The following is a 27,655-nucleotide window of genomic DNA, read 5'->3' as shown; positions in this document are numbered from 1 at the left end:
GACTATGATATTATTTTTATTGAAAAGCAATACAAAATGGCTTTAGAAAGAATAAGAATATTTTACATGATTTCTTCTGTCGTAAACTTATGGCTTGTACAGGAATTTACTTGTTAACAATTCTGGCTTTATCTAGTACATTTTATATAGGTTTCTACATTATTGAATCTATTAATATTTAATATAAGAACAATAGCATTTACCTTTTTAAAACGTTCTCTTTTCTGAACATGCCTATTTACGTACAAGTTGGAAATATGACCCTGTTGTCTTCCATTCTGCTAACAGTTCTTTCTGTACTCCTTCAGGCAGTTCATAGAAAACTTCGGGATTGATATCAGAAGGGAGGGTCATTTTCTCCTCAGCAGAACTTTGTTGTCTATTTTCTCCAAACCCTTCATGATGAGAAACTGTTGCTATGGGTTGCTTATGGCTATCTGTAGTATGACTTTCGGGAAAAAGTGAATGAAAAGCAGACACAGCAGGGTTGGTATGTGAAGAGTCCAATCTTTGAGATTCTTTAGGTTTCTGGCTCATTGGTCCATTTCCATAACCCTTTTGGCTCGACAGGTGAGAGGAGCTACTGCTGTCTAGGCCTGATGTGCCTGCTTCACATGGAGAGACAGAGGGTCCCTGTTTGCTCCTGGACAAATGATTGTTAGGATTGGAGGGAATACCTTGCATTTGTTTTGTGGGGAAGAAAGACAATATTCCTCGAGAAGGATACAATGGATAACTCGAACTTCCTGATCCTTGAGATTTTTCTCTGGATTTTCCGGAAAGAATTTCCTCTTGAATGTCTACTGGTAGCTGCTTAAAAACATCTTGGTCAATACCCTCAGGAAGTGAGTTGAGTGCGAGCACATTACTATCTTTTTTGTGAGAGAACGCGGTATTATCTAGCAGAGACTCTGCAGGTCTTGGACTTTTGATTCTTTCACTTGGTAGAAAATCTTGGTTTGTTTCCTTGTCTTGGGAAAAATCTTCCAATTGAGTATCATTCATTTTCTAGAATACAAGGACAACAGAGTCATTTCAACTTTCGATATTCTTTACATATCCATGCTCCTGCAGTGTGTTTTATGACAACATATTACTAGCATACTAAATAACTTCAACCCTATTTGGCAACTACCCAACTAGGGAATATTAAGTCACCACCACGTCACACTACTACATGAATCTTTACACTCTGTTGTAGAAAAGGTTTCCTTCCTAAATGGCACTGAGCATTTAAAAATCTAGAAAATATCTTAACAATCACTTATTCAAACTTTCAATTCTGTGAATTAAAGAAAAATGGCCCAAGAAGTAAATGACTAACCTGAAGAAGTAAATGACTGAGGGCATTAAAAACAAACAATAAAAAAGAAAATGCTCTCACAGTACAATATGGACTGGCTTTCTAACAATGTCTATCCCAAGTTCTGAAATGATACGTTGAACAGAATGTTTTTCACTCATTTCCCCTCTAGTTTAAACATCATAAAAATGTTATGTACAGTCCAATGCTCAGTGAAAATTAACACATTAAAAAAAAAAACAAAGGAGAAAGGGTTGTGGGCAGAGCCTTTACTGAATACTCACTGTGTGCCAGGCCTGTACAAGTCATTACTACTTTTTAGTCCTTGAGTCCTCTGCAAATGAGGGTCTCTAATTACCCTGCTCTACCCACTATCTACACTCAGTGCCATATAGTCAATTCTGACTCATAGTAACCCTACAGGACCAGATAGAACTGCCCCTATGGGTTTCCAAGGCTGTAAATTTCAACAGGAGCAGAAAGCCTCATCATCCCCTGGAGTTGCTGGTGGGTTCAAATTGTTCACCTTGTGGTTGGCAGCCCCAAAGTAAATGTTTACTAAAATGTCAGTTAACAAATGGAATGAAAGAGTCAGCAATATAAGAACTCAGAAGAGGGCACTAATTATTTTTATAACACTAATTCTGTCCTCATTTGAAACTTAAATCTAAAACATTTGAAAAACCCTTGATTAAACCAAAAAAAAAGAAAAGAAAATGAATTTAAATTAAGAGTTAGTCACAGGTCTGAACAACTTAGTAAATAATCATTATTTTTAAAAAGCAGCCTGTGGTAGTTACATAATCTGGTGTCAATTTGAGGATTAATAGTGTAGGAATGGAGTCTGGCTTGTCAATCAGGATATAGCCAATGAAGCCTCTGGGTGGGCATGACCTTCTCCTGAGGATTCTGGGAGCTCCTGTATTTCCTTCTTCGAGGCAGGAGACACTCACTGCATCTCTCAACTCACTCCCTGAGAGATGTTCTACTGACAAGACACATGGCGCTACGCTGATAGAGCCTATGCCCTGGGAAATGGAGGAGCCACATGAAGACCCCTGCCAGCACTAAGATGCTTCTACTGCCACTGGATTCACAGGACTTTGTACCCACTGGCCTGTGATCTTCCTGCATTCGGCATCATTGCATGTGTTTCGTGAGTCTGAAGAGGACTTCAATACTTACATTGGTATTGGACATAGGGTTAATATTGGACTTATGGACTTGATCTGGACTGGGCTGGGATGTTTTCTCAACATTCAGTTGCTCTTGTATATGAAGCTCTTTCCTATACATGAGTCTCTATGAATTTGTTTCTCTAGTCTACCTGGACTAACATACAGTCCCCATTAAAAACCTGCAGTGACTAGAGGTTCTCAGAACTATCATGCACAGGGCTTGTTTTAGTCATTTAAAAACGTGGCTGGTCTCTCTCTGCCAGTCAATTGCCATGCACTCAACTTCAACAACCACAAAACCAGTCCATAGTCCTATTATATCAATATTGCCATGAAAACCCAAAACATCATAACCAAGTTTAGCAGAAAAATGGGGACAGGGAAGGCCTGGTAGAAACTGGTAGATAATTTGACTTAAGAGACTCTAGTGTACGATATGACAAAATAATAATTTATAAATTATCAAAGGTTCATGAGGGAGGGGAGGGAGAGGGAAAAATGAGGAACTGATGCCAGGGACTTACATGGAGAGCGAATGTTTGGAGGATGAGGGTAACGAATGTACAAACGTGCTTTATACAATGGATGTATGTATGGATTGTGATGAGTTGTATGAGCCCCCAATAAAATAATTACGAAAAAAAGAGACTCTAGAAAATCTTTCCTATATGTGAGCTACCCCATCATTTTGCTATATACTGTTATAAAATGTAGTCTCATGTCCCAAACTGGGAGGGAACAGCTCTACTGGATGTCTTGCCTAAATGGAATTGACTACACGGTTTCCCTAGAGCACAGTACTTAGAGTTAAGACCCAAAGCCACAATCAGATACCGTGTGGTTGCTGTAAGACAGGCTCCAGCTGCTATCTTTACATGCTATGTCCCTGTTGCGGCTTTTGTGTCAGTCCATCTTAGAGGGTCCCCTCTTCTCTGCTGACCCTCTAGCAAATGTGAACCCTTTACTAGAGACTGACAAGGATCCAGAGTGAGTCAAAACCTCGCTATCCTGAATTCTAAGATGCATTCTGGTTGGATTTCTTCTAAGATTGATTTGTGTCTTCTTTTGGCTGTCCATGGTTTTATTCAATATTCTCTGGCAACACAAAAATGTTGAATGAGGCATTCATGTGGATCATAAACTAGGGATAGCATTATAAGTACTGCAAATTCCAAAACACTTTAATTGTGCTCATGTAGAACCTACATATGTTGGGGAGGAGACGAGCCAGTCAGGGTGCGATGTAGCAACTATGAAAAATACAACTTTCCTCTAGTTCATCAGTGCTTCCTCCCCGCCCCCACTATCATGATACGAATTCTACCTTGCAAGTCTGGCTAGACCAGAGGATGTACACTGGTACAGATAGGAACTGGAAGTACAGGGAATCCAGGGCGGATGATCCCTTCAGGACCAGTGGCCTGAGTGGCGATACTGGGAGGGTAGAAGGAAAGTGGGTTGGAACTATATGTGACCTCCTCCCTGAGGGACGGACAACAGAAAAGTGGGTGAACGGAGACGTCAGACAGGGCAAGATATGACAAAATAATAATTTATAAATTATCAAGGGCTTATGAGGGAGGTGGGAGCGGGGAGGGAGGGGAAAAATGAGAATCTAATGCCGGGGGCTTAAGTGGAGAGGAAATGTTTTGAGAATGATGAGGGCAGTGAATGTACAAATGCACTTTACACAATTGATGTATGTATGGATTGTGATGTGATAAGAGTTGTATGAGCCCCTAATAAAATGATTCAAAACAAAACAAAAACCGTACATAGGGATCAAGTGTAAGTCATCTGAACGATGCGATATTAGATGGTTCAAAATTGAAAAAATTATGCCAAAGAGTTGCAAACTTTCACCTTGCTTATTCAATCTAATGACTGAGCAAATATTTAATACATAAAAATCCATATGAGGATTAGAAGAAGACTCATTAACAATGAAATATATACATATGGCAATAACCTTGTTTGCAAAAAATTAAAAATTGAAGCACTCACTGGTAAAGGTCAAAGACTTCAGTAAAGAAAACAAAAATCTCAAAATAAATGGAGAAAAAAATTGAAATGGTCAGGAATTCATTATATTTACATCAACACGTAATGTCTTTCATTGGGTTCAGCAGTCCAGAAAGCAGGTGACGTCTTAACCTGTGCAAACCTACTCAAAAGCACTCTCTAAAGTTCTCAAAAGCACCGATCATTTAGCTGTGTCTCTTCAACCACCTCACATGCGTGCATAAGCTGCACACAAGAACTCATGAAATAATATATCATCCAAACATCTCTAATCAATTAAACATAAACTTAGATTAGTAACGTAGCCCCACAAATCCAGACACAGTATGTGGTAAGAGCCTCCAGTAAAATGAGTATTTTTTTTAAAAAAATGAAAAGTATACTTACAAAAGCACGTTTGCCAGAGCGTGAAGTTGATATTGACGGTGTTAAGTAATAGTCAATAGGCCCTTTCTTAGCAGTATTTGGTGCTTTAAGATTGCAGAAGCACACACTTAGAAGGGTAAGGTGAAATGGCATCTTCACATTCACCATATTTCGAAAAAGTTTCATAAGTATATCAGTCATTGATGTCACCACATCATAGTTCCCTAAATAAAATATTTACAAGAAAGCATCTAAACATTGTATCATAACTAATAAGAGTTAAATCGTTGGGGCAGCGAATGTACATATGTGCTTGGCACAATGGTTGTATGTATGGATTGTGATAAGAATTGTATGAGCCCCCAATAAAATAATTTTTTTTAAAGGTTAAATTTTTTTTGTTAAATCTTTTTAAAAGTTCAACTAAACTGATAAAACATTTAGCTAAAATTATCAAGCTAAAAGGAGAGACTACACATTTCCAAAATCAGAAATTAAAGAGAAAACAACACCATTCTAAAAAGAGGATTATTAAAAAAAATTCTTTACTCCATTCCAAAATTTTACTTCTATGAAATACACTTCCTTCTGAGAAAGCCACAATCAAAATGGACTCAAAAAGGTAGTAAATCTAATACATATCTGAAAAAATAATACAATGACTATTTAAAAATCTTCCTGTAAACAAAATCCCAGGAATGTTTGCTTCCATTAGTGACTTCTACAAATATTTAATAAGAAATGATACCAATCTTACGTAAACTTTGAAGAAAACAACCAAAGGGAATATTTCCTAATTCATCCTGAGGCCAATATTATACCAAAGCTATACGATGACATCAAAAAGAGTAACACTTATCCTTCCTTCAGCAACATAGATGCAAATATTCTTAACAAAACCTTAGAAAAACAAACTCAGTATTTAACAAAAAACAAACTCGGTAACATATTAAAGGATTGCACGTCATGATTAAGGGGGGTTTATTACCAAAATGAAAGTAGGTTTTAAAGGGAAAGCAAATTTATAATACTGTGTTACAAGAACAAAGGGAAAAAAGTCATATAATCATCTTGATAGACATACACCAAAAAAAGCACTTCATAAAATTTAATTCGCTTTCATAATAAAAACTGTCAAAAACTATAAATTGAAAGAAATCCTCTTAATATAGCACAGCTGAAAGAACTCCCTAAAACTAACATCAACTTGATGGTGAAAGATTGAAATGCTTTCTCCTAAGATTAAAAACAGCCAAAGGAGGGCAGCTTTCACCACTTCTATTCAACATTGTATTCAAGGTCATTTTCACGGAAAAGGACATAGATGCATTTTTTGACAAAGGTGCCAAGGCAAGTCAGTCACAGAAAGAACAGTGTGCTCAACAAATGCTGACAAAACCACTGGATACCCCCACCTGCGACAAAAAGAAAGGAAGAGCCTTGGAATGGAACTACGTGGAAAGTCTAAAACTATAAACCTTCTAAGAGAAAACACACAAAAAATCTGATGATCACATACTTGGTTAAGAGAAGCATCTTAGGATATGACACTGAAAGCGTATATAGAAAAGAGAAAAACTCACAAGGAAAACACAGCCACTCAAACGACGATATCAAAGCAACCACCAAAACCAAAGGAAGGCAAGCATATGGAAAACCCGGTCCTCACAAGTGTTGGTTAGATGGTTAAAATGTTACATTCACTCGGTAAAAACGTGGTAGAGTTTGAGTGTATTCCAACTCTTCGCACTTAGGACAGGCGAGAACTGCTCCTTAGTGTTTCTGAGACTATCAATCTTCTTGGGAGCAGATAGCCTCATCTTTCTCCCACAGAGTGGCTGGTGAGTTTGAACCACTGACCTTGCCGTTATCAGCCCAATGCTTAGCAGACAGCACCACTACTAAGGCTCCTTCCTTCAAGTTACCATATGACACTGTGATTGTAATCCTTGTAATTTATTCAAGATAAATGGAAATAAGTTCAGCTTGTTTCCAAGTGTGCACCTTTTTTCATAATAGGCCAAGGTAGAAACGATCTAAATGCCCATACAAAAGCTATACCATGCCAAGTAATCAATGATCGTCATTTTCTTCAGTGTGGGGATATTTTCATAACGTAAGATTTTCATTATCTAAAAGAAGAAAATACACTTTTCAAGTGAAACTACCTATCTAGAACAATATAGGTCTTTAAATGCTAATTCCCCGAGTGGCTTCTTTGGAGCATATTTCTAAGTCAAAGTTGTTTGTTTTATCAAGAGTTCAACTGGTTAATGAAGCTCTTAGAAAATTAGTCCATACCTGTCCCTAACTTGTGGATTATATGGGATGGGATAGGGCACTGCCGACTCTCACGGCTACAGTGCTTCTCCAATGAATAGCGACGGATGATGAGTCTCATTGTATGTGGCTTCCTTCCATCTTGGCAAACCCTGAAAATAAAGGCAAAGTACACAAAGGAATTAGAAAAAAGTATTACCTAACAATTCTAAACTGGGATTACCTCCTCATTTAACTAGAGGCACCAGATTTTATAAATGTAACAATTATAAATACAAAAAGAGAGCTAAAGAGTAAGCAATAGAGGCCAGGAACCAAGCAAAGGATGATCACAAAGACTATGTATTGAATTCCTCAGAGTTTACATGTATGGATGCCAGACCTCACTCAGAATTGACAGCTGTCGAAACACGGGTTCAATCACACATATTATAATAAGCGATTTAAGATCCAAGTTCAATGAAAAGCAGCCAATGAAAGTCAGCAACAATTTCAAGAAAAGATAAGCATTCACTGAAGTGAAAAATAAATTTCAAACAAATGTTTTCACAAATATGATTCTTTTCATCAAAGTAAAGAGTCCTCCCCAAGTAATTCTACACCAAACCGAAATCCCACTGCCATCAATTGCATTCCAAGTCACAGCAGTGACTTGGCAGAACAGAGCAGAAATGCACCACACGGTCCCCAACGCTGTGTTCCTTCTAAGAGCAGATCACTGTATTTCTCTCCCGCCTGGTGGCCAGTGGCTTTAAACTGTGCACTCTTCGGTTAACAGCCATGCACTTAGCTACTGTACCACCAGATTTTGAGAGTCAGTATTTTATACGGTATGTTAGAATAACAGCTTGCAAATCACTTATACACCAAGTTTAGGAAATAAGTAAATGTATGTGCATCTTGGAGTTCCATAAGATTGTACAACTATCACACACCTATACTATTAACCATCATACACTTGAGAAGGAAAAAATCCTGTAAGTAAATACATTGTATACTATCTATACATCTCAAACCAAAAACCACATTCGCTGCCATGGAGTCAGATTCCTATTTGATAACAGCATTCCAACAGTAAAAATCTTCTACTTGTGGGTTATGCACATTGATGTCATCCATGAGGCAGTAACAAGTGCAGAGGCGGGAGTCAGAAGTTAGCCCGGGCTTTGATGGTGCTGTGTCATCTTGGCAAGGCCATGATTCTCAGGGTGTGGCAGTTTTGAAGTGATGTTGTCATCCTCCAGTTCCGCATAACGGCCTGGTCTTCAGCATCTAACTACATTGAGAAGTGAGGAATGGGTGTCTGCATAAAAAATTATATTTTTGCTATGTAGGTGGAATTACACTTCAGTGACTAAAATAAGAGGCCCAGGTGGGTGTTGATTATCCAAAGAGAAACTATAAAACGTGTGCTTCTTGTGGTTTCTCTATGTGCAGAATTGTTTCCAATGGCACGGCACTTCAGAGCAGCTGGAGCAGGTGACCCAGTTTTACCAGCACCCCCACAGCCTGAGTCACAGCACTGGGGCCGGGGCCAACGCAGCAGCCCCGGCTGCATGCAGTCGGCAATGACCTGCAGGGGCTGCTCGAAATCTGACAACCACTGCATGGGACAGTAAAGCTGCAGGAAACATCACTTCATCCATTTTCTGAGAACTAGAGTCAGCCCGAAACGGTTTGTTCCATTCACAGTGAGCTCTCCTCCCATCATTACAGTAGGACCCCTATTCTACACAGTTTGACCCTCGGCATCCTGTTCTGAGAATTTTTTCTAAAACAAAAAGAGCCAAATCGAGAGGAGAAAGATATATAATAGTCATCTGTATTCAGAAATATAGGTATGATGGCAAAGCATCAAAAAATGAAATGTCTTGTTCAGTTTGGGCCATGCTGTTTAGACAGTCATATAGTTCATACAGTCAAAACTCCAGTGGGCACATGTATCATCTTACAAATCAGTAACTCTGCACACAGCCGTGATCACTCACATTTGCTCACACATAGGGCTCGGGAGCTACTGCCTCCATTGTCCTGACCCTGTTTTTTCCTTATGCTTAAAGGCAAAGGAAATATAAAGCTACTCTTGTATCTTCTAGCATTGTTGTTCCTAATAATTTCCTTCCTCAACCATGACAGATTTAAATAGCTGCTCCTACAGGAATTGTGACAGGATTATGCCTCTGTACATTTTTCCCCCCTTTTAATAAAAAGCAATGAACTTCTAGGGTCAGAGAAAAGGTTTCACAATTGCCCCAAGGAATACAATGAAAACTTCTGTCTTGTGGCCTAGAATTTAGAGGTACCCTTAACAGAGCCCTGGTAGCTAGAGGTAGCCTAACCACAGTAGTAGCTGAAATTTGGAGACCAATGGTGAAGTGGTTGAAGAGCTCAGCAGCTAAGTGAGCGAAGGGTTGGCGGTTGGAAGCCACTAGCCACTTGGTGGGAGGAAGATGTAGCAGTCTGCTTCTGTAGAGACAGATAGCCTTGGAAATTCTGTAAGGTAGCTCCACCCTGCCGCAGAAGCTCGCTATGAGTCAGAACTGACATGATGGCAGTGAGCTTAGCTGTATCTTTTGGTTTTTTTGCTAATTATTAAAGTAAATGGATTACATTTAGTTACTCATTGTTGTAATAGTGTATCATACACAGAAACCCTGGGACAAGTGATCTATGTTTACATGAGTTTAAAAGTCATTGTTCAGTTGCCTCTGATTCATGGTGGTCGCATGTGTGTTACAGTAGAACTGGGCTGGAGCCATTCTTCTGAGATATCTGAGGGTGGACTCTAACCTACATTCTTTGGGTTAGCAGATGAGAGTGAGAATCAATTGCAGCACCCGGGGAGTCTTTACTTTGTGTAGCCCTCAAGGAACAACAACAAGCATTCTTTCCATATGTAATCTGCAGAACAGACATCGAAGACTTGGCAAAATGGACAATCACCTGTTCAAAAGACTAGCAAGGAGTTCTGCGATCTTTGTTTTAGCGTCATCCTCTGTGGAACACTTTTTAAATGAATCTTCTTCACTAAAGGACTAGCAAAGAAGCACAAATAAGGATTATTATAAACCCAACAAGTAAGTACATCAATGATCAGCTTAAGTCAAATCAGCATTTGGCACCTTCTTTGCGAACTTACCTTGAGATTAGTTTAAGCCATTTAGTTCACTCTCATATTAAGTCTTTAGCTGTCTTGTACTCCAGTAGGAAGTGCACTCGAAGTCAAGAAAATGATGATATTCTAGTACCTACTCCAAGCTTTACTGTCAAATTTCAGCAAGGCTCTTTTTTTGGTATTTTTTTTAATAATGTTATTAGGAGCTCATACATCTCTTCATAATCCGTACATACATCATTTGTGTCCAGCACATTAGCACATATGTTGACTTCATCATTCTCACAACACCTGCTTTCTATTAGCCCTTGGTGTCAGCTCCTCATTTTTCCCCCTCCCTCCCGGCTCCCCCCTCCCTCTGAACCCTTGATAATTTATAAATTATTATTATTATATCATATCTTACACCATCTGACGTCTCCCTCACCCACTTCTCCGCTGTCTGTCCCCCAGGGAGGAGGTTATATGTAGACCTTGTCAGCAAGGCTTTTAATCCTCTGGAACAGTGGTTCTCAAATTTCCTAATGCCACGATCCTTTAATACAGTTCCTCATGTTATGGTGACCACCCCCCCCCAACCATAAAATTATTTTGTTGCTATTTCATAACTGTTATTTTGCTACTGTTGTGAATCGGGCAACCCCTGTGAAAGGATCGTTCGACCCCCAAAGGGGTAAAGGGGTCGCAACCCACAGGTTGGGAACCGCTGCCCTGGAACTTGAATCTGAGCTTAACCTTCTAGGTTGGGTTCTTTGCCTTTCTAAGTGTGGCAGTTACAGTCTCCTGTTAACTTGCGAAGGGGTGGAGTCTAGCCTGTCAATCAGGTTGCATCTTGATGACCTCATTTGGAGGCATGAAGGAGATAAATAGCTCACTAGAGGTCAGATACATTCTCTGCTACATATTCCTGCTGACTGACAAGACACATGGAACCTAGTTGATGGAGCCAGAGCCCTGGAGCTGGAGGAGCCATGTGGAGACCCACGCTAGCACTGAGATGCTTCCACTGCGACTGGATCCACAAGACTTTCCACCCACTGACCTGTGCCTTCCTGCATTTGGCGTCATTGCATGTTTTGCGTGAGTCTGAAGAGGAATTTACTGACTGGTATAGGACAAATGGCTAATACCAGATTTAAGGACTTGATCTGGACTGGGCTGGGATGTTTTCATAATGTATGATTGCTCTTTGATATAAAGTTCTCTCTTACACACAAATGAGTGTCTATGAATTTGTTTCTCTAGTCCACCCAGACTAACACACTACAGGATAGGGGCTTCATCTTTCTAATAGCAGGGGATGAAGGCAAAAAAGGAGAAAGGAAGGGAGGGAGAAGAGAACTACCCATCTCCAAGATTTCTTGGGACAATTCAGAGTTAATACACATAGCCAATTGCTTGTAACATAGGAAGAAATCAACTAACGTTAACTGGGTAATTACATGTTTTCCCCATTTCCTAACTCACTGAATGGCTCTGAAAATAAGATGAAAAAAATAGATATATATGGCCTCATATCGTACAACGTTTACACTACCACTATTTTCAAGTTGATCTGACCACATACTGCCATATATAGGGTTTGCAAGGGTATGAACCTTTACAGAGAGAGAGCCTCGTCTTCCCTCCTCAGAAACGCAGTTGATGGGTTTGAAACAACATCTTTGTGGCTAGCAGACCAAAACATAGCATATGTTATTAAAATAGGTTGACTTCAATCAAAGTGGTTTAAAATGATTAAAACTTAGGATTCGATTTAAGAATATTTATTAAACTAATAAAATGAGGCATATTCCCAAAAGGAATGGACTCATGTACCAACCTAATAGGTAAACTAGAATGGTCACAATATGGTACTAAAGCCAGAAATCTGTATCTCCAATAATGTGACAGAAAACAACAATAACAAACTCACTGCCATGGAGACAAGTGAATCTTTGAGACCCTATAAGAGTCAGAGTAGGTTGCCGAGGCTATAAATCTTTATGGGAGCAGAAAGCCCATCTTTCTCCCACAGGGCAGCTTGTGGGTTTGAACTGTTGATCTTGTGGTCAGCAGACCAACATACAACCTCCTACACCACCAGGGCACCTATCATGGGACAACTAGTTCCTAGTTCAAATCAACCGCATGACCATGTACCTGAGGAGGTCCTGAGGGGGTCACAGGAGAATTATCCTCTCCAAAACTGAGCTTCTGGATACGCTGAGCAATGGAAACTCCCAATTCTTTTTCCAATATTTTGGATGAAAAAGTTTGAAGATCATAAATACTACTGATCCCCAGTGCTTCCAGACGTTTGGCAGTTTTATAGCCAATCCCTAAACAAAGAGAAACATACACCACAATGGATTAACTTCCTGAAAGTCAAATGAATTCACATATTAAAAGTTCATCCTTAAGTTCTCTAAGGGCCCCTGAGTTACACAAGACCTTATAGTTAGGTGTGGTTGTATGCCATTCATTGTGATTGGTGCCCCACTCCCTCTCCACCACCACCCCTTCCCCTACCCTTTTGTTATCTCTATTCCCATTTCTGTCCCTGGGTTCCGTGTGTTGTGAGTTTTATCTCTTGCCTATACCTATGTGCATGCTCCCGTCTAGTCTAGATTGGGAAGCGACACTGGTCAGTATAATGGGGTCAATATAATGAATACAGAAACAGGAAGTGCCATTTTGAAGAAGTGACATTGGGGCTGTTAAATAACACTGTAGAAGTATGACATCATCATGATTCTAGTCCATACAAAGATTGTCAAGAGAACCATGAATGTTAAATAGCTAGTGTCTATTACCTAACTCAAGTGATTCCCAGACAAATTTATCATGCAAAGTATAACCAAAAGCCAGAAAATGAGCCATCTTAACAGCACAACTCCTATCACACAGGTTCTTGTACAAAAACTCAGTCACACTTTGATAGAAGGACTATTAAGACCATTTTAATGTCCTGTATTTTGTTTTTAAATATTTTCTTGGGTCTCCATCGAGGGTTTACACAGCAGTTTAGGTTCCTTCTATACAAGCTGTTCCGTGACCAGTGGCATTGGTTACATTCTTCACACAGCATGAGCATCCGCATCATTTCTGTTCTGGTTGCCCCATTCTTTACCTAGAACCGCAACATTACCATGGCGACCAGTACCAGTCTCCTAGCACAGGAAACGCAAGCTGAAATGAGGGAGAGCTGGCAACTTAACCCTAAGGGAAAATTAGAAATGTTTACAAAGCAGATACCAAAACTCAGAAAGCAGAGCTGAGTGAGAATGTTTTGTGTCCGTGTACAGTCCTGAACTTATTACAACCCGGCAGAGTAACTGTTCGCCACCCAGACCCAGGTCATCAGCAACACTGTCTGAGAGAAGGCAAGGCAGTGATTACCATAGTTTGGAGTCATGCAAGAGTGACTATTAGAAGTGACCTCTGTGGGGAGAAGGGTGTGGTGAGCTGACGGCATCATGGACAGGGAACACAAGGGAAGTGGAATCAGTATCTAAGCGAGGGTAGAGATTCTGTGAGTAGTACAGCAAGCTAGCTGAGAGGAAGCACTAAGAGGGGGAAGAAGGGGGAAAGTGAGGGCGGGGCAGGAGGAGGCAAACGGAAACAGAGGTAAGCTCTAGGAAGCAAAGGCATAGGAAGGTAGATTGACAGGTGTCCACTTATGTAAATACCTGAATTCATAAGTGGTATTGACCTATATATACATATATTTATAAAGCTGCAGACGGGCCTTGGGCCTCGGCTTAGACCTTCCCTCAATACAAGAACACTTGGTTCTAACAAATTGGCATTCTGTGATGCTCACCCTCCCCCACCGCTCATCCCCCACACACGATCTCTGAAGACAGAATGGTGCATAAGCAGATGTGGTGAAGACAGAGGACGGTGCCCGGCTATAAAAGATAGAGTGCCTGGGGTCTTAAAGGCTTGACGTTAAACAAGCAGCCATCCAACAATGAAGCAACAAGCCCACATGGAAGAAGCACACTAGTGGGTGCAATTGTTAGGTGTCATCAAGACCAGGCAACGGACATTAGAAGACTCACAACAAACAGTAAACAAACCAAAAAAATGCATTGGTGAGTATGGAGGGGGGTTGGAGCAGAGACCCCAAACCCACCTATGGACAATAGAACATCCCCCCACAGAGGGGTTGAAGGGAGGGGTTGAGTCAGTCAGGGTGCGTAGAGCACTAATGGGTCATGCAATATACCTCTGATCCCGTGAGGCCTCCTCACCCCCCATTATCATGACCCCAGTGTCGCTTCCCAAGCTAGACTAGATGGGAGGATGCACATAGGTATAGGCAAGAGATAAAACTCACAACACATGGAACTCAGGGACAGAAATGGGAATAGAGATAACAAAAGGGTAGGGGGAAGGTGGGGAGAGGTGGAGAGGGAGTGGGGCACCAATCACAATGAATGGCACATAACCACACACACCCATCCAGGGGGAAGGACAATAGAAACCAGAGGGGAAGAGAGACAGCAGCCTGTGTGAGATGTGAAAATAATTAACAGTCTACAATCTATCAAGGGGCCATGAGGGGTGGTGGGGTGGGGAGGAGGGAGGGAAAAAAAGAGGAGCTGATCCCAAAGGCTCAATGGAAAGTAAATGTCTAGAAAAGAATGATGGAATATATGTACGAATATGTCAGATACAATTGATGTATGGATTGTAACAAGAGTTATAAGAGCCCCCAATAAAATAATTATTAAAAAAAAAGAAGTGATCTCCTCTTCAGATAAAATCGATTTAAATCAGAAATCTACAATAACCTCTTAAACACTAGCAAAGCCATTGAATGAACACCAGTGATGTTCTCTAAAATCTTCAGTATTTGATCTTCAAAAAGACAATCTTGTCCATTGACCTGACTAGGTCAATGAACCATTCAAGAAAGTCAGTTACCTTACCTTTAAAATGAGAGACCTAGCTTAGCTTCTTCCTTGGAAGGCCCCTTCTGATGCAACTATCACATACGTAATCCCCGAACAGAGTTAACACAAGGCCAACTCCCCTCTCTGTATACATTGCACACTAGAAAAGCATGAACCAGGGAGTGGACATGCATATAGGACCATTAGGATTCCACATACAATGTTTATGACGATACTCTAACTTTGAAAAAGTATGTTGACAGTGGCAAAGTCCTTTCATTCGTTTCCTAACTCAGATTCTTTCCAGTAAACATCAGGTGTTTTGGTTTTTCAAAGAGCCAAGTATGCACACTCTAAGAATTCATTATAGTGTCTCTATAATTTAAAAGTTAAAGAAACACAACAAATACAAAATTAAAGAATCCTTTACAACTCTATTTGTCTTACCGGGTATTTCCTTTATGTGGTTCAAACTACGAATGAGATCTTGACAACTTTCAGGTAATAAGACGGTTTGCTGGTTTGGTTTAAAGATGCCAGATACTAATTTTGCCAACAGTTTATTAGAAGCCACTCCAGCACAGCCAGTGAGGCCCAGCTGATGGTGCATGGCTTCCCGCATCTCTGCTGCAATCTGAGATCCAACAACGAGCCTGAGATGGGAGATGTCATGTAGGTTTAGAGCTGTAATAAGAACCAAAAGTCATTAAATGTCACTGCAGAATGCTTTCGTTTTCTCACTTACACAAGTTGTAGGAGAGTATAAGGCTTAGCTTACACCAGTCTCCACCACCAGCACCAAACCCCACCCACTTAACCAATCTCCTTCCTGCCTTCCTCACAAGACTGCTGTAAACGCAAGTGAGTTCCCCGGGCCTGTGACAAGACAAGTGAGGCTGCCTGCGCCTGTAAGTACCAGTCTTGGAAACCTGAGACAGGGTTGCAGGGAGTTCGAAATGGCCTGATGGAAGTGGGTTCTTTGGGTGACAATGAATATACAGTGGTGGTGCTTAATTATTAATACATATTGAAGGTATCTCTCTCTCAAAAAAAAAATCCAGCTGGCAGCAGTAAAAACTTTTACTCGCATTTCCCTGTAAATGCGCACACACCATGTTATTACACAATAAGGAAGTAACATCATAGCTTTCAAGACCCCAACAATGTAACGTTTGTGCCATAGCAAAGTGTTCATGAAAAACAGTTCTGATCCGTATGCAAAGAACTTACGAGATCTTTTAGGAGACGTGGACTGAGCAGGGAAATGATAACAAAGTGAGTTCTCAGGTGTGAAAATAGTATGGGTGCTATGAGACTGCCTGATCCTCAGGAGACACCTACAGAAGCTTTTAGGGATGAAGAGTCTTGATGTGCAATTACTTTACTGTCAAATGGTTCATTAATCAATGGAGAAGGAGGCAAGCCTGAGCAGAAGGAGCACGCAAATGTGGCCAAGCGATCCCAACCGCAGAGCCAATACACGGGCAGAACGGGATGTCCTGTTTTGCTACTATGTCCGTTTTGCTGTCAGTGTGGAAAAAAAAGTTCTCAATAAAATTGTGGAGAAGAGAGAGAATTTATCAACAACATTTTCATTTTCAACTTAAGAACTAAAACACAGCTCTCTATAACCTGTGCTAACCTATAAAATCCAAGTGTGCTTTTAAAAAACGATTTTGAAAATGTCTTGCTACACAGACAAAAGAACACAGTATCAAAGATACAGGAACAGATTCATTTCTTGTTCCATAAGAGAAGTGTGGCTCAGCCTCTCTTCTTCTTGAGTATGGGAGGATGAGGCAGAGGGCAGGGTAACTCTCAAAGGGAGGGGGTGTGGTGGGGGGGGGGAGTGTAGTACAAAGATGGACATGCTGGAACCTGAGTGAGAGGACTCGTCTGTCATATAAACAGGCAGTGCACCTTCCATGTGGTCTGACAGACAGCCAGCAGCAGAGACCAGACTTCAGATGGTCTATTCAGAAATTGTTCAGAGCTGTTTTCCAATGCAAATATCACAGGAGACCCTATAAGTCATTCCTACCTTAATATGTGAAGACAAACCTGAGTGACAGTCAGTTAATATGGCCTTCTTGCCATAATTACTTATGTGACATAATTCTGGACTTTATATGCTTGTGACAACAGTCCCATTTTGGAGGACATGCTCTACCAGGAATAGGAAGGGATTAAGACCTGACCTTAGAGGATGTGAATTGGGCCACACTTTGTTCCCTTGATGACACTTGTAAGATCCCACTTTAGAACCAGGCATGAACCACACCATGCTCTTTGTTTTCCATGGACATATAACAGTGCCACCATATGATTCCACACGATTCCACACGTCACTGCCTCGCCTGGAAAACCAGCCCTCTATTTCCTGACTAAGCATTGGTGGAAGCAAGAGGACCTGCTGTGACATTTTAGCTTTTGGTTTTGGACCCTGTATTTGGCTCCCTCCTGCCTGACCTTTGGATTTGGGACTGAACACCTCCTCATCACATGAAACCATTCCTCAATGTCTCCTGAGTTTCTGTGGGATGTGACAGTGATTTGCAGAGCCCAGGAACATAAAGGAATAATACACTCAAGGGAGGGGGGAGGGGGAGGAACGGAGCTGAATAGCACGCTTGGAAGAGTTGGACCTTTGGAACGATCATGAACCTCCAACTCCTTGGGACTAGCATGGTATTAATTCTTTTAAAGATTATTCCCACAAAACCCCTGTGCTCTCTTGCAAGGAGTTGGCATCAATTCTTTGAAATGATTAATCAGAGGCTTTCAAAGAAACTAAGCACATGGCAAAGAAGACAGGACAAGATTCCACAAGGGGCAACTGGGGAAGTCAAGGAGCAAAACAAGGCAGCAAAGGTAAATTCAGCTTAGAAGTCAATTCCTATAACTTAGGATGAGATAAGGAAATCTGTCTTGGAAGAAGTACACCTGGAATGCTCCTTAGAAGCAAGGATGGCAAGACTTCATCTCATGTACTTTGGACATGTTGTCAGGAGAGACCGGTCCTGGAGAAGGCCATCATGTTTGGTAAAGTAGCGGGGCAGTGAGAAAGAGGAAACCCGCTGACAAGATGGATGGACACAGTGGCTGCATCAATGGGCTCAAACATAAGAACAACTGTGAGGACGGGGCAGAATGGAAAGAGTTTCATTCTGTTGACTGTGTCACGATAAGTCAGACTTATGACTCAATGGCACCTAACGGAACCAACAGACAGATTAAATATGACTTTATCTCCAACAAAGCATCACTTTCAGAAGGCCAAAGCCAGCTTGTTGAACAAGCCAAGCATAGACTTTCTGAACAGGATGAGTACAAGCCCACCACTCACACTGTTCCTTGTATATGTGGCCCGACACACTCACTGCAGCATGCTCGTCACTTGGAAGCTGTTGGAGTCTCTTCTCAACAATTGCTGTTACATCCACAAAATTTTCATCAAACCCAAGTCTCTCAACAACTGGACTAAATTCTTCCAATACCTCTAAAGAGGGAAATAAGAAAATTGAAACAGATGTAACTGAAACTATAACTACAACAGACTATTTTAGGCTAAAAAATATATCTCCTATCATATTAAATTTTCTAAATATTTACAGTTCTGCTGTATCTTTACCAAGACTCTCAGTTAAATATGATTTATAGAGTTGAGGCAATATTTTCTAACAAAAAAAGACCCAACTCAAAACCCCTAGGGGAGTTACTCATGGCGATGTATTTAGAGCTCATTTCTTTGCGCTTTTCTTTCTATATGGGCACTTGATTGAACATCAATGTTTACATTTAACTGGGATATTAGAGCAGTATGTCAGGAATAAGTTACAGTCTGCTTAGATTAGAAGTCAAAACAAGGACTAGTATGTTTTAGCTCTATTTTTCCATAAGAGTGTATCAGGGCAAAACAAAAAATAAACCAAAAAAGTTCCAATTACAACTGGGTCTATGAGAAATGTCCTTATATTACAATACCAAAAACTACCATGCACTATTTTTTTATTGGTCATCCTTTCCTTGAGAGAGGGGTTTGGACCACAGATTTACACATATGTTAGAATGAGCTACATATGATTTTGGGTCATTTACAACTTACAAATAAGGCCCACTGCTATGAGTTAAACAGTACAGGTTCAAAACAATCTTTTTAATAGTATAAATTTCCAGGGTAAAGAAGCTTTATTTAATCGTTCTCCCACAAATGAACATTTGTTTTCATTCTATATTTTTATCAATTATGAAATTATTTTAAAAACCTCTGTACTTCTACCTATTCATAAATATAATCTTATTTCTATTTGAAAAATTCCCAGCAAAAAAAAGAAGAAAAATTCCCAGCAATGACACAATTGGGCTAAAGAACATATGCAGCTTTAATTTTAATAGATGCTTCCAGATTGCCTTTGTAAAAGCTGAATACTAGATGATTTTATTTTTCCTAATATCCTTTATTTTTTTGCAGATATGGGCATAAAACAGTGAAACAATAAGCCTTACTAATTCACATCCTTAGCCACTAACTTGAATGTGTTTTCACATAATTGTTGGGTTTTTGTGTTCGCTCTTCTTGTGAATTCCCTATTTATATGTTTTATCCATTTTTCTTTTCCCCCTCCCTTTGTTAATTTCTAAGAGCTCTACATATTATATATTTTTGCTGCTTTCAGAGAAAACTGCTATAATCTAAAACAAACAAAAATGATAGTAAAAATCCTGGTATATTTTTAATTACATGAGGGGCAGTAGACATGTACTGTTGCAAAAGCAGTAAACCCTCTTATTAAACAAAAATATCAAAGTGGGAAGCTGTCACAGCCAGGTGAGCTGGTGGAACCCACCGGCCTTTCTGTCCCCAGGGAGACGGGCAGCCGTGGGGCCCACTGCGCAGTTCCCCTCAGGCATCCAGGGTCACTGTGAGGTGGCACTAACTTAGTAGCAGTGACTGTGGTTTGGGGTTATTGTTTCCTGACATAGTCTCCACTGGCGTCTATCCACTTTTGAAGGCAGTTTGTCCCCCTAACCTAGTGCTTCCCAACTTGGATGGCACTGCTCCAGGGGGTTCTGGAAAAATCCAAGTGGTTGCAAAAGTGTATACTACTCTTTATCCTGGATGATGGGATATAGGACAAATGTTTTTAATTGCCAGAAGGGCACCGAGTAATATTTTTGTCTGAAAAGGGGGCAATATGCCACAAAAGTTTGGGAAGCTGTACTCTCATGACCTTGCCCAGGGAGTTTTGTGCTCTTCCACCTATCACCACCTCAAAACAACAGTTTTGGCATTCTCAAAGGCCTGAAATCATGTCCCCGTTAAAGGTTTTTTAAACTTTAGGAGGCAAAGTCTGCAGGGGCAAGGTCAGGGTTGTAAAGGGGATGGGGTTTCCTAGCAGAAGAAGGAGCAGGTGCACTATCCTGAGGGAAACTAAGTCACCAGTACAACTTTCCTGGCCCTTCTCTCATCAATGTACGGAATTCCGTTTCCTTAAAACGTCCTCAACATAAACTCCTGGGACAACGCTGCGTCTTTTAAGGAAATTTCTGATGATTACCCCCCTTTGGATTCTTAAGAAAATAGCCACCCCAACCTTCTGAGCTGACATCTCTGTCTTGAATTTAACTAGCGCAGCAGATTCTCTGGCAAGTCCCTGTTTGATGGGAACCTTTTGAGAAGGCACCCTCGAAAGCGTGTTATGACTAAGTTACCTGTGGCCATCCACTGATCGCAGAGACAGGTTTGAGCACATTTTACTTGGAATAAACCCATGCATGTTTGAAATAGAACCCTATTAGCAATAGTTTTTGGCTGATTCTCATGTACATAGAGTATCAGCATATGCCTATATGCATACCTTATTTTTTCTCGAATTCACTAAAACACTGACTTACATTCAAACCCCAAACTCAACATAAAAGTTTAGCTACATTATACTTAGTTTATACATAAAATCCTTGAAAAAGGTTAATTTTATTTTTGTTAAGTGTAAAAATATTTATGCTAATCAAATATTATTTATGCTAATCAAATATTATGGAAGCCTATCTCACGGTCATTATTGATTTTGAGAACAGTATATTACTTAATCATTTATACTTGGTTCTTAACCATTATTTCTATGCAAAAAAATTTTAGTAGGATATGCTTACGAAAATATCTCAGGAAGTGAGGTTGGGAGTATTTGGTAAACAAACAAACAAACAAAAGCATATTATTTGCATAAAAACATAGCAAATCTTTAATTTTATATATTTGGTTTTCTTTATGGCATATCTTCCCATTTTCTTTTCAGTGTTGTTTTGCCTTTTCTCTGGTATTTATATAAATACCAGTCATGGCAGCTCAAGCTACTTCCAACAACACGTTTTCATGTCAGCATCATTTATAAAAAGGCTCCTATTCTTTTATGAAAAAAGTCCGGAAATAAATGTTTTAGGAAAAAGGTAACTGAACTATGTACGGCATTCCACATTAAAATGTAAAAAATAGGCATTTCACAGAAAAATTAATGCTAAATGACTATTGCCTGAAATCTGTACCTGTGACCTTATACGACATCTCTCTATAGCGGGTCAAGTCTTCCCCATTGACTAGCACCAGCTGTGGACACTTCTCTTTTGCTTCTCTGACATTCATAAGTTTTGTAACTCCAAGATGCCTGGCTTCATAGTTGCAGGTGACCACCAAATACTTCTGCTGAACTCCTACAAAAATAAATATTTCATGAAAAAACTGAACAGGATTGAAAAAAATATCATAAAATGCAATTTACTATCTCCATATCAAGATTAAAACCAGCTACCATTCATGACGACCCCACGTGCTGGCGAGGGGAGTTGCATGACGTAAAGGTTTCAGGGTTATGGCCTTTCAGAAGCTGCCTGCCAGGCCTTTCTTCTCAAGCACCACAGGGTGAGCAAGAAGCAGTCTTTAGGTAAGTAGTTGAGTGTTCAATGGTTTGCTTCACTTCTATATTATAATTGTATATTATACGATATTACTGTAATTGAATAAATTGTAATGCAATGTTTTAGTAAGAGTAAAAAGCCCTATTTCAGTCTAAAATCATGTTTCTATCCATATTTCTACAAAACAGAAATACTAATATCTCAATCTATCCCCTACTAAAGAATCAGAAGTATCTATATGTTTTTTCACAGCCTATTTTTAATCATCTGACTACTTAGGGAAGAAAAGCTGTAGATTAGATCTGTAATATATATATATATTACAGATCTATATATCTGTGTATATATATATAATATACAGTATATTACTGTATATTAGATCACCAGGTCATAGTAGAAAGAATTACATGTTAGAAGAGGGATCAATTATTTCAAATATAAAAGGCAACCTGTGCTATTTTGTTTTTTGACTTTCACAAAAATGGAATCTTTGAGTAAAATAAAAATTAAATCTTTCTAAGTTTTGTTTTTTTTAAGACAGTACAAAATCCAGATAAAGGATTGACACATTTTAACTTTAGGTCATGGTTTGCCAAAAACATAAACCAAACCAAAACCACGTCCACTACGATCGAGTCAATTCCAACTTAGAGCAACCCAATACAGACCAGGTAAAAGCAACTGAGTACAATTACTAGTTCCTGTTAGAACACTAAAGTAAGATGACCCTGTAAGAAAGATAGGCTAGAACTGCCCCTGTGGGTTTTGCAAGACTGTAAATCTTCACAGGAATAGAAAGCCTCGTCTTTCTCCTGCTGAGCAGCTGGTGATTTCAAACTGCTGACCCTGTGGTTAGCAACCCAACCTGTGACCCACTAAGCCACCAGTTCCCAATTGTTTTTAAAGTCAAATTTGTAGGTAATTCGGAATGGGTGCTAGAATTCTTACTGAGCCTTTGTTTAGTGCAAGGGAGAAAAATGAGGCTTTCTGTAGGGTTGCTATGAGTCAGTGTTCACTTGACAGCAGTGAGTTGTTTAATTTTTTAGTGCAAGAAAAGGAGCGTGGGAATGCTGTCAGGTAAACCGGGGGCTGCTAACCTCAGGCCAGTGGATGAAAGCCACCAGGGGCTCTGTGGGAGAAGGATGAGGTGATCTGCTCCCATGTTCCCTTGGAACCCCTGTATAGGATGCTAGGAGTCAGAATTGACTTGATGACAGTGACTTTGGCTTTTGGTTTAAGAAAAGGCTGGGAATCTTTTCAGTGATTCCAATGCTGCCCGTGCACTAGGGGTTGATTCTATCATCTTCGATGTGAGAGCAAATCTATATTAATTTTAAAGGGGAAGCAACTTCTCACTGGACACAAAGCAATGCTGTTACAAATGCCAAACTATAGTAATAGCTAGGGATCTTCCCTTACAAACATTCAAACAACTGAAATTGTTCTTCAGAGGGATATGCAGGGGGAAAATCACAGAAAGTGATACTGTGCGCTGTCTCTTATCAAAATGATTAAGTTAAAATCACCAACTGACTATACATGGGGGCTTGAAAAAGCTCATGGAAAAATGATCTTTGAATTCTATCTTTCCATGAACTTCTTATAAAGTTTTGGTAAAAACTGTCAAAAAAAATATTTTCAATTAAAATTCTTTTGAATATTAGATTCTCAAAAAATAGACTCACTGGGCCAAAGGAAATAGGAGATGGGATTGGCAACTTCCTCAACTAGAAAGGTACAGCCCTTCGGTTCAGAAATCAATGATGTGGGTCCACCACTATATGTTCCCCCTGAAAGTGCTAACACTGAAATATTTGTTCCTTATAAAGACTCCGTTTGTTACATCCAAGAGGCTTTCAACACTCATCTCCCTCACTTTCTAATAACCATTCATTCCTGCTTCTTAATTACACACTAGCTTTTTATTAAGCATTCTTTAGAGCCAGGAGCCCTGGTGGCCCAGTGGGTAAGCTCCGGCTGCTAACCACAAAGGACACAGCTAGAATCCACCAGGCTTAGGGAAGCAGGCTTGTGGCGGGTGTTTCCATGAAGATTTAGTTGGGAAGCTATACAGGGCAGTGCTACTCTGTGCTCTAGAAGCGGCTGACGTGGCTCAGCGACAAAGCGTGTAGTTTTGGTTTCCATCACACTGCTGCTAACAATGCTTTGAGGAAAGAATGGAAGCACCTTTGATCCAAAGGCTTGACACCCTTAAAAAGCTATACTAAAACTGCTCACCTAAGGCATATCAAAAAGTAATCATTCCCCTGCTCTCTGATAAATTAACTAGGCTGGGCTGCATAGCCATTTCAAAAGTCAAACGACACGAAACACAATGTGTATGAACTGTTGAATGTAAAAATGATGGCCCGCTCTCCACAACTTCGCTGAACTCACAATAAATATTAAAAAAATAAAAAGTCAAGGTAGACAGTAAGTCGGTGGCAGGAAGTGAAAGAAAATTGCTCTTCCTGCTTATCCCAGCCATGGCCACGGAATCATGTGTGACTCATCATTGCTCCACAGTTTCCAAGGCTGTAAATCTTTTTCTTTTAGAACCTTATGGGGGAGTTGGACTCTGTCACATGGGGTTGTTACGAGTTGACATCGACTCAACAGAACCCAACAATTTTATATCATGGTATCCTTTTCTAGTAATTGCTCGCTCGCTCTCTTTTCATGAGGCTGTCCACCTTTACTTGAGCCGCCAACTTCCTCTTTCTCCCTTGGCGCATCTGGTGGATTTGAACTGCTGGCTTTGTAGTTACCAGCCCAACGCTTACCTGAAAGTAACACCAGAGCTCCCTTCTTGGTATTTCAACAAACACTGTCACTAAGTAGATTCTAACTCAAAGCAACCTGACATAATGCTTATAGTTGTACTAAGACTAATTCTGGTAGTAAAAGACTAATCCTTCCTGAATCCAGACCAGCCCAATCCACAACCCCAAAGCCTCTACTATCCCCATATAAAATAGGAACAAGCCAGAATATCAATAATCAAATACTTAATGTCAAATTTCTTTTATGTTTCAATGTAAAATTTAATAAAATGTTTTAACGTTTGTTCTATCCAACCTTCTTCTCAGACTTTCTAAAATTCAGAAGTTGATTTCAAAAGGGAGAAGACCAAATTTTCTAGTAAACATGTAATCACAAAGGTTCTTTTTGAGATAAGAGACTTACACATTTTCAAAAACTTACAAGACCCAGTCTTGTAAGTCTTGTAAGATCTAGTCTCTGATCATCTGGTCAGTTGACTACTCCACTAGTTTCACTGCTTATTAAATAAGGCTTAGAAAGATTACACCCTGGCAGTGAGTCAGATTACCATTGAGAATAGCTTCCACCAGGTTACATTTAGGTCTTTCCTCATCTGATTACTATCAGAACACATTAAAAAAATAGTTCATTCACTTATTACACAATGGAAATATTAACAGTGGTCAGAATTACCTAAAGGTTTGCCCTTTAGTTCTGGATTTGAGATCATTTCTACTTGTGCATAAAAGCAATCCAGATCCACATGGACTATAACTCGGGATGAAGGATTTCCTGTTGGTGCCACTTCATGATGAGCTCCTACACGATATGCAAAATATAAAAAATTAGTCAGACTGCTCCTCAAGTTACATACAGTTCTTTGTAACAGTTACTAACAGGTGAGAAAGGAGAACACAGTGGTTTTAGATGAGTCAATTCTGTCACCAAGCCAATAGGACAGAGCACTGCCCCTCCTTTGGGTCTTGGTTGGAGGGTGCAAATCTCTAAGGAGGAACAAAGCAGCCACTTCCAAAGAGTGGCTGGTGTGATCCAACTGCTGCCCAACATATAATGCACTATGCAACCAGGGTTCTTTATATGTATCAAAATATCTAAATATTCTAAGAAGAGATAGACAAACACTTATGGAGTACCTCATTTGTGATTATTCCATCATACTACTGTGGCAGGATCTGCAATGGTCCTATTTACCTACTCAGCATTTCTTTGTGCACTGCATTTTAGAGGGCAGTAATAAATTGGCGGGGGGATATGGATCATAATTTCAAGAGCTAACACTATTACCTGGAAATGTATAGTATCATTTAGGAGTAAATAGGAGAGCAGAAATAAACAACACTGACTTTCCACTTCAAAAAGTTTTAAGCGGTATATCTTATAATAAAAAAAGAATTGATTTGAAACATGAAATGGTAAAAGGATGAACCTGTAGGCTTGCAGTATTTAGCTCCCATATTCAGACTATGAATTGGAATAGACCAGAGAGGGCAGCAAGTTCGGTTTCGGGTTTTTACGAGAGCAGAAATACCTGCTTCAGATATTACTGGTTTTATATATATAAAACCATACGCATAGCGAGCCCCTGTGGGTTTCTGAGACTGTTTACCGCAGAGAAGCTGGTGGTTTTGAACTGCCGATCCTGCAGATGCAGCCCAACGTTTAACCAACCACTCCATATATATGACATTCAAAGAATGAAGTGGTATTTCTTGGAGTTAAAATGTAACTCCAGCTATTGGGAGAAAAACACAACACGTGAGATTCCTGCCATTAACACAGTCAACAAGACAAGCTAAATGCAATAGGGTTTTCTGCTTCAGACCCTGGAGCCAATTCATGTATGCTGTTTAGTTGATAGTATCATCCCAATATTCATCTCTTAGTTTGGACAACGTAATGGGTTTCTAACTGAAAGGCCCAAACCACCAGCCATTCCGCAGGACAAAGATGAGAATTTCTAATCCGTAAAGAGTTAGTCTCAGAAACCCAGAGGCAGTTCTACTCTGTCCGGAATCGAATCCATGGTAGCGAGTTTTGATATGAGAGGTCGATATTAAAGAGAAACGTACTTCTAAAAATTTGCTGTAATCCGAAACTACCTTCCTCCCTCAACATAAAGGGCGGGTGGGGGGGTGGTTGTGGACCGTCCAATTTTCCCTCCAGGCCCTGGGTTTAGAGGGTAACCCCGGGCTGGATGTCGAAACCTGAGAAGCAGGCTCCCGGTTCCAACCTGAGTCATTCCTTTCCCCCAGGCACCTGGGCCACTCAGTTTGGGCCTGGGCGGTTGCGGGGACCTTTAGGAAGGTACAAAATGTACCTTGGACTAACAGGCTGACTAGCCCCACCCTACTCCCTAGAGGCAAAGCCATCCGTCTCGGGGTCCTCCTAATCGCGAAACATCAGCCAGCCCAGGGCAGGTCTCACGGCGGGGCGGAGACAACCCCAGCAGCGGAGCAGGGCGGGGACGGTCGCACCCCAACGGCTACTGCCCGCCCCTCCCATTTACACCCCGCAAGGCCGCCGGGCTCTTCAGGCTTCGGCGCACCCTGAGATCCGCCAGCCGCCTCCGCGTCCGCCGGCTCCATGCCCTCGGCCGCTTCCACTTCCTCGTGGCAACCACCTTCGGCCTCGGGCTCCACCCCCATCGTCTCCATCTGCCGCAGCCAACTGCAGCGCAGCTTGCAGCCGTTTCCGGTCCGTCTCCCAGCAACCGCGGGCCGACCACCCCGCCCTCCCTGTGCTCGCGCTTGCGCGGTGGCGGCCGACCAGACGGTTGCCCGGAGTTACGCGCCGGCCTGGGAACTGTCTGGGA

At 40.6% G+C, this 27,655-nt stretch overlaps 1 protein-coding gene across 3 annotated transcripts; it reads right to left on the bottom strand.

Moving 5' to 3' along the window:
• On the bottom strand, positions 1–27,497 carry POLI (DNA polymerase iota). 3 transcript variants are annotated; one of them, XM_004703108.2, is made up of 10 exons: positions 27,389–27,497; positions 25,516–25,641; positions 21,691–21,855; positions 18,494–18,646; positions 15,595–15,831; positions 12,407–12,585; positions 10,093–10,184; positions 7,171–7,301; positions 4,891–5,093; positions 1–1,008 (listed from the first exon to the last, which is right to left on the bottom strand). In XM_004703108.2, the coding sequence occupies exons 1-10, from the start codon at positions 27,495–27,497 to the stop codon at positions 235–237; spliced, it is 2,169 nt and encodes a 722-aa protein (XP_004703165.1). In that variant the 3' UTR covers positions 1–234. The 3 variants fall into 3 exon arrangements, with proteins under 3 accessions (XP_004703165.1, XP_045152163.1, XP_045152164.1); XM_045296228.1 differs by lacking the exons at positions 25,516–25,641; positions 27,389–27,497 and adding an exon at positions 21,954–22,033; XM_045296229.1 differs by lacking the exons at positions 21,691–21,855; positions 25,516–25,641; positions 27,389–27,497 and having other exon boundaries at positions 15,595–15,800; positions 18,494–18,556.
• Positions 27,498–27,655: the final 158 nt, after the last annotated feature.

This window comes from Echinops telfairi, unplaced genomic scaffold (assembly GCF_000313985.2).
Source record: "Echinops telfairi isolate 266 unplaced genomic scaffold, ASM31398v2 ScPeMD7_7400;HRSCAF=8409, whole genome shotgun sequence".
In the NCBI taxonomy this organism is placed as follows: domain Eukaryota; kingdom Metazoa; phylum Chordata; class Mammalia; order Afrosoricida; family Tenrecidae; genus Echinops; species Echinops telfairi.
This window is presented reverse-complemented; position numbering and strand designations above follow the sequence as displayed.

What these genes read in the sequence shown, in the direction of transcription:
- POLI (XM_004703108.2), bottom strand. Translation starts at nt 27,497, where the DNA reads ATGGAGACGATGGGGGTGGAGCCCGAGGCCGAAGGTGGTTGCCACGAG. An exon ending in CCCCCTCAGGACCTCCTCAG is followed by an intron (nt 10,185 to 12,406) that starts GTACATGGTCAT and finishes CTTCTTTGCTAG; the next exon opens with TCCTTTAGTGAAGAAGATTC. An exon ending in GCTCTGGCAAACGTGCTTTT is followed by an intron (nt 1,009 to 4,890) that starts GTAAGTATACTT and finishes CTTGTATTCTAG; the next exon opens with AAAATGAATGATACTCAATT.